This window comes from Alnus glutinosa, chromosome 11 (genome assembly GCF_958979055.1).
Source record: "Alnus glutinosa chromosome 11, dhAlnGlut1.1, whole genome shotgun sequence".
Classification (NCBI taxonomy): Eukaryota; Viridiplantae; Streptophyta; class Magnoliopsida; order Fagales; family Betulaceae; genus Alnus; species Alnus glutinosa.
In genome coordinates, this window is record NC_084896.1 from 13,671,714 (window position 1) to 13,682,525 (window position 10,812).

Genomic DNA, 10,812 nt, shown 5'->3' on the forward strand with positions numbered 1-10,812 from the left:
CAATATGCCAATGAATTAATGAGGGATCACAAATGCTGTTTTCTGAAGCTGAAGTTAATGTCAACATGGTAGTGAACTAGATGGTTGAAGATGTAGTGATCCGTTATGCCCACAACCAAGATTCATCACCCCACATGTCAATTTCCTTTATGGGGACCCCTTTCGTATAGATCTCACCACTATATTTCTCTAGGCAATGGTCAAGTTGTTTGGGCTTTTTCCATGAGAAGATTGTTAGGGTAAAATGTTTTTAGTGTATGATTTTTGGTTCACATATAAGTTTCAACCCCTGTATCATGAAGGTGGCAACTGCTACTACACAAAAAATAAAATTCTATTGGATTACATTTTTCAAGCAACACAAAAAACTTGCCTAAAAGCTTAACAAATGCTGCAGCATTAACAAAGAATGGGGCAAGCATTAAAGGACAAGAAAGAAGAATTTTAAGTGGAGGGTTTCTAAATATAATTCATACTAAAACGAGATTTAATTAGGTAAGATTTCTTTATGATCCATCTCCAATAAGAACGGCTCCAACACTTTTGGTACTATATAGGTGAAGATCAATATCATACAAACTTGCCTAAAAGCTCCTTTTTTTCTTTCTATTTTTCAATCACCCATCTCTATTCCACTTAGGAAAAAACAAAGAAAGCTAAAGAACTCTTGCATGTGTCAAATCAACAATTTCTTCAAAAAATCCAGGCTATGGCAACATACCATGCTAGATACCTTAGCTTGATCAAGAAAAAGTCCAATTTCATAAAACTGTGCGCAACGTGATATTATTTACAGACAGCCAAAGCAAAGTTCCTATCCGATCATCATAAACACTTTTCAGTCTAGCACCCAAAATAGCAAAAAAGTGTTACTTGTAGTCTCTTGAGTCACACCTTTCATTTGAGCTTCAAATGTCACTAAGCCCCAAATCTAATGATCCGTCTACCATGTTAGTTTTTGTATTGGCTACATTCTGTTGGACAAAATCACTTCTATATAATGTTGCTGCTTTCACAGGGATGCTGCTTTATCCAGAGTCTACTCTTCAACTATGTTCTTCGAGAAGATTCTGTGAAGTTTTCAAGGATTTATTTCGGTCCCCTGTCAGCCATCCGGACGACGTGGTATTCCGTCTGGACGCTAATCAGTCAACAACATCCGTCCGGACGACGAGATCTTTCCGTCCGGACGCCCATCAGTGTCTAGAAGCTTCAAACAGTTCAAGGTTTCATTCGTCTGAACGTAATGGCAAATCATCCGGACGCTCTTCAGAGTTCGAGATGATCCCAGTGTTCCAGCGCATCCGTCCGGACGACATGGCTATACCGTCTGGACGCCATTCAGTGTTTGACAAGCATTAGCGTTTCTGCCTTAAGACACAGTTATGGGAAGATGGCTGCTACCGTCCGGACGATGTGTGATCCCGTCCGGACGATGTCCTCTATAAGGCAAGAACGTGCATATTAAGTTCAATCGTCCGGACGTCAGCCTTCATGGTCCTGACAATCAAGCTTCATATATGGAAATTGCGTGCACCAGTTCAACTATCCGGACGTTAGCCTTCAAGGTCCGGATGCTCCAAGCCTTATTATGGTAATTTCGTGCAGCCGAAGTGCAACCGTCCGGACGCTAGGGCAACACCGTCCGGATGCGGCCTTATTATGGAAGCTTTCGGTGCTATTTTGGAAAGGCGGTTGCAGTTGACCGTCCGGACGCTCGGTCAAGCCGTCTGGACACCTTCCGGTATTTTGGTCATAACGTTTTACTCAAATATCGGATTGGGACGAAATTGGCGTCGTTGGAAAGCTTAGAAAAAATGCTGTCAACTGACTATCCGGATGGCCACTAGAAGCGTCCGGACGGACCCCGTCTGGATGGAAAGATTTGCCCGTCCGAACGGCCCTGGCTCCCGTCCGGACGCGCGTGTCTCAGAATCCGTTTTTGAGTCAATTTTGGGTTTCCTAAGCCTATAAATAAGAGGCTTGAGGCATGCTTTCAACATAGAATTCGGTGGTGAATTCTTTGCAGCTTAGAGACGTGATATTTCCTCTAAAGCCTTGCCAAGTGTGTGATTTGATCAGCTGTGAAGTCTATCTTAGGGGTTGGCCCTAAGGTAAAGGATTCCATTGAAGACCCCTTCAGGTAGGAGACCTGGTTGGGAAGCATTCGTGTTGGGTTACACGTTAGAGAGCAAGGTACGACCACTGCATCAGGAGTATGTGAGTGTTACTGGTTTGTATCTAGCTTTGTCTTCTGAATAGTGGATATCCTAGGTTTGGCTGCCCCGGAGTGGTTTTTCTCTTAATTGAGTTTCCACTTCGGCAACAAAATATTTGTCTCCTTTAAATTCCGCATTTAATATTTTGTTGCACACTGTTCACACACACTGTTAAATTTAGAAGTCCATATAATTTTTCATACCATATGTAAAGATCTTACAAAGTACTGGAAGCTAACAAGCTTCACAGTTTTTAAGCAAGCAGTTCAAAATAAAGTAGGTTTGCCAAATCACAGAGTTACCCCTCCTCTGATCCCTTTTAACTGTGATTCTCATTACCACATAATCAAAAATAAGAAGGGCATCATCAAACAAAAAAAGTAGGTTTGCCAATAATTCTTGGGCAAAGAAAAGGAGCAATGTTAAAGCACCCAACTAAAACACCATAGTAGATTCAGCCGAGCAGCACCATATCAAACAAAATAACCCCGTTCCGAAACCCACCAAAAAACAGAAAAAAAAAAAAAGAAAAAAAAAAGAAAAAAAGAAAAGAAAGAGTTGGATGAATGTGGTATTTTTCTTCGATGTCTCAAGCTCCAAAGAAACCACAAATCACAGCAAGCAACTAAAAAAGCAAAATCCAAAAACAACTCAAACAAGAAGAAATGGGGGAGATCGGTACCGGTGCCTGGAAATGGGGGAGGGAAATGGTCGCAGGAACTGTGGGAGCCCAAATCTCAGCCAACTTTGTCCCTCCAATTCCTGCATGTTCTCAGCCAAATCTCACCCATAAAAAACTAAAAAAATCGGATCTAGAGAAAAAATCAAAAGGAAAGATTAAAAAAAAAAAAATTAAGAAAAACTTACGGTGGATGGGCTCGTCGGCAGTAGTGGTTCGGCTGGGGCTGCTCGTGGCGGTACGGTGGTTGGGTCTTCGGAGCGGAGTCGAACCGGAGATGGAGAACCCCGGTGGTTGGGTTTTGGCTGGAGATGGAGAACCAACAGTGGAGTCGCGGGCTCGTGATTGATCGACGGTGGCGGGTTCACGGTGGGGTTGAGGAGAGGAGAGGAGATGGAGAGAGGGAGGGAGGGAGGGAGGGAAAGATTTGGGGGGAAATGGTTTTGTGGACCAAAAAAATGGTTATAGATGGTGGGGGACCTCGTCGGCGGTCGCTCTGTCGGAGATGGAAGACGGCCGGAGATGGAGAACGACGATGGCGGGCTCGTGCGAAAATGGTCACCGGAACTGGAAGAAGGACGGAGAACGAACGTTGGCCGAAGATGGAGAACGACGGTGGCGGGTCGTGCGTGGTGGTCGACGGTGGGAAGATTTTGCAATAGATGGAGAGAGGGAGGGAAAATTTGGGGGGAAGCTCGGGGAACAAAAATGAGAAATTGGAGTGCTGTGTTTTGTTTTCAAATTTTGAAATTTTTAATTTTTTGAAAAAAAAAAATATATGTTAAAACTGAAATTGGGCCGGCAAGATGGCCCCTGCCTATCATTACTCATTCATGTCTAGTTTATTATATATATATATATATATATATATATATATATATATATTGCTGCTATTTTATAACTCTGATGAGGTCATAATGTCACGTGGAAATCGAAAAAATTTCACTTACGCCTTTTTGTAAAAGGCGGGGCGTTAAAGTACATCATTTAGTTTTTCCATCCAAAAACTAACGGTATGCCACGTGTCCTAAGAGTTGACACGTGGCATAATGTAAAAAATAAAAAATAAAAAATAAAAAACTTTAAAAATTAATTAAAAAAAATTGAAAAATTAAACATAATAAAACTTAAAAAAAATAAAAGTATTAAAAACTTAAAAAAAGAAAAGAGAAGAGGGGTGGCTCCCCCCCCCCACCCCCCCCCCCCCCCCTTTTCTTAGGTCCAAAACCCCTTAATACTTTTTTTTTTTTTTTTTTTTGGCTCTTTGGCCCCGAGGGCTAAAACCCCTTAATACATATTTTTTTATTTATTTTTTGATTTTTGGCCCTTGGGGGGTGGCTCAATGGCCATGGGGGTGGTTCGGCCACCCCCAAAGCCTTAGCCACCCTGTTTTTTTTTTTTTTTTTTTTTTTTTTTTAAGTTTTATTATTTTTAATATTTTTTTTGTTGTACTTTTTTTACATTATGACACGTGTCTACCCTCAGGGGTTGACAGGTGGCAAATCGTCAATCTTTTCCCAAAACACAGGTATTATCTGTGAAGCGAATTGAAATTGAGGTATTAAAAAATAAAATTTTCAAACCACAGGTACCAAAAAGGTCTTTAACCCTAATAAATAAAGGGGCTTACGGATGCGTATAAGATGAAAAAGGGAGATTGAGGGAAAAAAAAATGGGTTAGGTGTGAGATAATAAAGGATTTAGAGAATAGAAAAAAAGTGGGAATTGACTTTTAGAAATTTTATTTTTTAAAGAATATGAATTTTGTTATTTTAGGTATTGATATTTAATTATTTTGTTTTTAGGAACAAGTAATATAGATTGAGGCATGGTAAATCTCAGTGGTAGTGATATAGGATTCTAAGGTAAGTAGATGTGATTAATCAAGGATTTTATGAAAATCAAATACCCAAAAGTAAAGATTTTCAAAATCAAATGTATTTAGGTGTATACATGTGCATATGTCTTATTGTCATTGATTTCTCAAAGTAAATGAAATTTTTTGAATAAATCATGCAAATAGTAAGTCGAGATATATTTTGATACTGATGATGCATAATATTATATTTGATATAGTGTGCCATTATGCAATTTATATGTGAAATTTTATAAATGCGAATTGCATTGATTGATCTGGAAAGGCATTGAGTTACAAATGTAACAAATGAGAATTTTATGATGAGATATCGCACATGTTTTCAGAAAGTAGAAATTGGCACCTTATGTATAACTTTCTAAATGATTCAATTTATCTGTGAGCACTTTAATTATGATTTGAAAACTTCTTGTGACATAGTGTGATTTATAAGCTCGGTATCGATGCTAGTCTTGGTATGAGGGTGCCAAGCGTTGGATCCCAAATTTTTGATCGTGCAACCATGTGTGCTTTTGAAGGGAAGCAACATGGCAATTTGTCATGGGTAAGTTCGTCATTATACGGGTGTGGACCCATGGTTAGAGACTCCAAGGTGGGTTACTTCTTCTTGCCTGAGAAGAGTTCTCGGTCCCAATAGGCTAGGGGGACTGCACAACCTAGCTAGACGGGGTGAAAATGTTTGACAACGAGTGTATGACATTAGGGAGATGGTTTTTAATGTATTTGAATCATTGCATTATTTAATTGCTCATTAGAATTGTTACTCATGTGTACAATTCATTCTCATGGTTATTGAACGCTACAAAGTGTAATATTTCGTATCTTGTTTGAAAATATTGAGAATTGTTTTATTAAGTTATGTGCATAATTCCAACTGGTAAATGGCTTGACATTACTCCCTTGATTAATTATTTCTGATTATTGAGGTTGCTCATTATATTTTATTTACACTTTTTCAGAGATAGCAAAGAATTTTAATAGTATCAATTCTCAAGAAACTTGAGGATTTTGGAGCTTAGCAAAATGTTGCGTATCTTGGAGAGATTTTTGGTGACTAATTAGCATGAAAAGAAACCTATGTGATTTTATTTTATTTTATTTTATTTTTATTTTTATTTTTTTTCATGTATAGACCTAATATATGTTTTGTCAACTTTTAGAAGATATATATGTTGATAGTGTATATATTTTGAGGTGACATGTAATGTATGTGGACTTATAGAGACTTTTAACTTTACTTGTAAGTATTAGGATTAAACGTTTCTTTATACAAATGTCAGGTGATTTTAGATAATGTTGAAAGATGCTTAAAGAATATAGGTACCCTGGTTAATCTGTGAATATATATATCAGGAATGCATATATTGGGTCGGGGTGTGACATGCAAGTTTGTGAGGACTTCAGTACAATTTCAAGAATAATTTGTAACAACGACTTCATAAAGAAACCCCTGGAACCCTCAAAAAGCCACCTTTTTCACACCATTTATTTTTTAAAGTGTAATTTTACAACATTAATCCATCTTACTTTATTCAATTATAGTAAACATAATGATATTATTATTTTTTCCTGGACATGCATTACAATGGCCTTCCCAAGTGTCACCAAGTGGCGGGTTTTAGTTTAGATCAATACTATGGGCCCACTACAGTTTTTGGGGGCGTCAAGATTAGCTATGTTTTAAGTTTTTTTTTTTTTTTTTAATAGGCGAGTACATCCCTGTTTAAGTTGGACTGGCACTGGGCATAAACATACATCCCAACAGATCGAGGAAAGATAAATTTACACGTACACGTTACACGTTACACGTTACACGTTATATATTTAGCATTACCAATAAAAGCCACTTTCAGGATGTGTCAAATTCTTGATGTGTCAAATTCTTGCAAGTACATGTAGAAATTGAGGCACCCGTGCATCTATATATGGATCCATATGACATTAATTAAATATAGAGAAATACAGAGAAATACTTTTAAAGTTTTAATTAGAGCTTATTTCTAATATGTCTTAAAACTACAACCTTAATTAAATATAGAGAAATACTTTTAATTAAAAGAACAAAAAATGATATAGAAAGAAATACAAGTGATGAGCTAGGAAATCAAAACGAAAAGAAAAAAAAAAAGGTACGTATGAATAGCTAGCAAGGTGACAGCACATGCATTTTTTTAGTTGACACATTGCCATTCTATCCTCAAAGCTGTCAGCTCAAGAGCTACTAAGATCTCTCTCTCAAATAAAATGCCTTCCTCCTCCTCCTCCTTCTTCTTCTTAAGGTCAGCCAATTTACGACTAAGGGGCGGGCGATACACACCATTCATGGCGATTCTCTTGGTTCTCATGCTCACATTTTTTATTGGGATTTGTGAGGGGCACCTCAGAATCGGTTTCTACGCGGAAACGTGCCCGGATGCTGAGTCCATAGTCCGCACTGTTGTTCAAGATGCCATTCTCTCTGATTCTAACATTGCCGCAATCCTGCTTAGGCTGCACTTTCATGACTGCTTTGTCGAGGTCTCTCTCTCTCTCTCTCTCTCTCTCTCTCTCTCGACGCTATAGCCTTGTTAAGGCTGATAATTGGTGGGTTTTTTATGGCATTAATTGTGCGTTAGGGCTGTGATGGTTCGATTTTGATCGAAAATGGACCAAATGCTGAAAGACACGCATTTGGACACCAAGGCGTCGGAGGGTTTGAAGTGATAGAGAAAGCCAAAGCAGAGTTGGAAACTGTATGTGGAGGCGTGGTTTCTTGTGCAGACATCGCGGCCTTAGCCGCTCGAGACGCTATAGCCTTGGTACTAATTGATAAAATTAAAAGGATTCTCCTTTTTCTTTTTTCTTTTTTTCTTTTTTTAATTTCATTTTTATGCTTTAGTTAGTATATATATATATATGTTTCTATTGAAAAGTAGTGTTGTACGGTACAGGCAAATGGACCAGCTTTCCAGGTTCCAACGGGCCGAAGAGATGGCCGGGTTTCCAACATTTCATTGGCAGCTGACATGCCGGATGTTAGTGATACAATTCAGCAACTTAAGGCCAAGTTTTTGCGAAAGGGACTCACGGAGAAAGACCTAGTACTTCTTAGTGGTATTATGCATGCCTTCTCTCTCTCTCTCTCTCTCATGCAGATCAGATGACCTTATGGTTGGTGAAAACTAAAACTCATGATATGAATAAAGCAAGCTATTCTTTTTTGTAAAAAAACAAAGAACATAAGAAATTTGGATACTCGTATGAATAATTAATTAATTTTTTTTTTTAAAAAAAATGTTTATGACATATTTCTTACAAAAAATAAAACGTTAAACATGCAAAAGACATGACCTCTGCAAAAATATAATGCACAAATCCATCCATGCAGTCCGCTTAATTAGGGCTAATTAGTTATTTATGATTATGATCAGGTGCGCATACAGTTGGGAGCACGGCATGCTTCTTCATGATGAAACGGCTTTACAACTTCTTCCCAGGTGGAGGATCAGATCCGGCTATAAACCCTTCTCTCCTTCCGGAATTACAGGCCAGGTGCCCTCAGGGCGGAGATGTTAATGTACGATTGTCAACCGATCGTGGGAGCGAGCAGACATTTGACAACCATATTTTGCAAAACATTAGGGACGGCTTTGCTGTTCTAGAATCCGATGCCAGTCTTAATGATGATGAGACAACCAAGAGTATATTAGACTCATACTTTGATTTCCTCAATCCATTCTTTCGACCATCTTTTGAGGCAGATTTTGTGGAATCCTTCCAGAAGATGGGCCAGATTGGTGTTAAAACAGGTTTCCAGGGGGAGATTAGGCATGCATGTGCAGCTTTTAATTAATTGAATATATATATATATATATATGCAGTGTCCAAAGAACTATTAGTTTATATAACTCTCTTTGTGCATCGTTGATAATTGCTGTTTTGCGTACGTACCACTCCAAGAAATTTAAAATTGATTATTGGCGTTGACGACACTTCGACGCCAATGATGTCGAGGCAAATAATTTGACGCTGATGATAATTAGAATCGACATTCGGGGTCGACGCTGATGGGTTTAGACCATCAGCGTCGACTTTAGCTTCCTTCAAAAAATAAAAAATAACCTTTGAGGATGCAAAGGACAAGTATTGCATATGCATATCCCATACCATGGTGGTGTATATTCCAATAAAAGCGGTACTTGTGGTTCTTCTTTGGCAGTAAGAATAAAACAAATATCTATAGAAATTAACCAAACAACGAGTTTCCATCAGAATATTAAGCATCTATGCCAAGTTGCCAGATTATGGCAATTCCACCATTTGAAGCCAATAAGATGTATAGACAAAACGAAATAAAACAACTACTCAACAGAGTTCAAAACTATAGGGTGTTCAAATATCCAAAGTTTCTGTTCTCTTACAAGGTTTAAGATATATCTGTTAAGGATAAATATGAGTTGCATGGTAATCAAAAAAGGGACCCTCAGATCAAGTATGAAAATCAGCTAAAAGTATCCAGCAAAATTTCCCCATGTTTCGTGCTAACTTGCCATCCCACAGCAGCCTACAACAGCCTCTCTTCCTCTAATTCATGTTGCATATTCAAGCTTCCTGTTTCACGGCATGTCTCCTGCTCATCATCTCAGCACACACTCGAGCTTCCTAACTTCCCTTTTCTTCACTTTAATTCTTCTATCTCTTGTATTGTAAACCATGTACAACCTTTTCCTCTTACATTCCTTAGTTTCTGTTTTACTCTTGTAATCATACTCTGCCTCACTGGCTATAAACACATGATACTGCACTGTTTTGGGTTAAGCAACCAAAACAATTTCCCTCAAACTTTCATGGTACCAGAGCCTCCTAAGAGCCAACGCCTAAATCAATTTCCCTCAAACTTAATTTCCTTCTAACGCTTGCAAGGGAATGTTCGAAGCTTCCTGCGATCGATCGCCAACGAATGTTTGATAGTATATTCAGAATGTTCAATGCCTATCAATAGGAGTAGTAAAAAGTTTGGACTCATGTGCATTCATGGGAGCCTATAAATAGGACCCCTACGACTCTTAAGCCCCATTTTCATTTCCCTTCTTAAACCCTAGTAAGAGTGAGAGAAAGTGGAGATTGGGAGAGAGAAGGAGGTTATCTTGTTCTTATCTCCTTCAAGGGGTAATATCCTAGCCTCTAACTCGTTTAGTTTAATGTTATCAGCATGTTTAGCTTATGTTAGTGTTATTTTCATAGTCTAGACAACTCTATCTTATAGATCTAGGTTATGGGTTTGTATTTATAGGGTTGTAAAGCTTTAGTATGAGTTTAATGATGGGTTAATAAGTTGATGATCTTTGGCGTACTTTATTATGCATGAAAAATAAATGACTTCTAATTTACCGTGTATGTGTGCACAATGTGTAACAAAATATTGCAAATGCGGAATTTAAAGAATACACATATTTTGTTAACGAAGTAGAAACTCAATTAAGAGAAAAATCATTCTGGGGTAGCCAAACTCAGGAAATCCACTATCAGAAGACAAAGTTAGTACAAAGACAGTAACACTCACATACTCGATGCAGCGATCGTATCTTGCACTTTGACACGTAACCCAACGTGAACGCCTCCCAACCAAGTCTCCTACTTGAATGGGTCTTTTATGGATTCCTTTACATTAGGGTTCCTCCCTAAGATAGACTTCAATTATGAGCACAACAACAGCACAATGGCAACGGCTTGAGAGCTAGCGGATTTTCACAATTTCTTCCTAAAATATACTTTCTAAGCTATAAAGATTCAATACCGAATTCTGTAAAGAATACATGCCTAAAGACCTCTATTTATAAGCTACAGAAGACCTAAATCAACACTGATTCAGTTTTCTCTAGGCCGTGTCCGCACGCTAACTGAGGCCGTCCGGACGGACAACTGTGCAACCGCCTTTCCATAACGGGCTTCACACTCTCTATATTAAGTCCGCGTCAGGATGATGTTGCCCTAGAGTCCAGACGGTTGCAACTCTGCTGCACACAATTTCCATAATAAGAGCTACGTCCGGAAGGTGT

At 38.5% G+C, this 10,812-nt stretch overlaps 1 protein-coding gene across 1 annotated transcript; it reads left to right on the forward strand.

The window, feature by feature from the left end:
• Positions 1-6,953: 6,953 nt before the first annotated feature.
• On the forward strand, positions 6,954-8,606 carry LOC133881575 (peroxidase 43). Its single transcript, XM_062320527.1, has 4 exons — positions 6,954-7,291; positions 7,390-7,572; positions 7,705-7,867; positions 8,185-8,606. Exons 1-4 carry the CDS (start codon positions 7,019-7,021, stop codon positions 8,604-8,606), a joined length of 1,041 nt encoding a protein of 346 aa, XP_062176511.1. The 5' UTR covers positions 6,954-7,018.
• The last annotated feature ends 2,206 nt before the right edge of the window (positions 8,607-10,812 follow it).

Excerpts from the sequence above, each read along its gene's own strand:
- LOC133881575 (XM_062320527.1), top strand. The coding sequence starts at position 7,019 with ATGCCTTCCTCCTCCTCCTCCTTCTTCTTCTTAAGGTCAGCCAATTTA. Across the intron at positions 7,573-7,704 it reads CTCGAGACGCTATAGCCTTG|GCAAATGGACCAGCTTTCCA; the intron begins GTACTAATTGAT and ends TGTACGGTACAG. Across the intron at positions 7,868-8,184 it reads AGACCTAGTACTTCTTAGTG|GTGCGCATACAGTTGGGAGC; the intron begins GTATTATGCATG and ends GATTATGATCAG.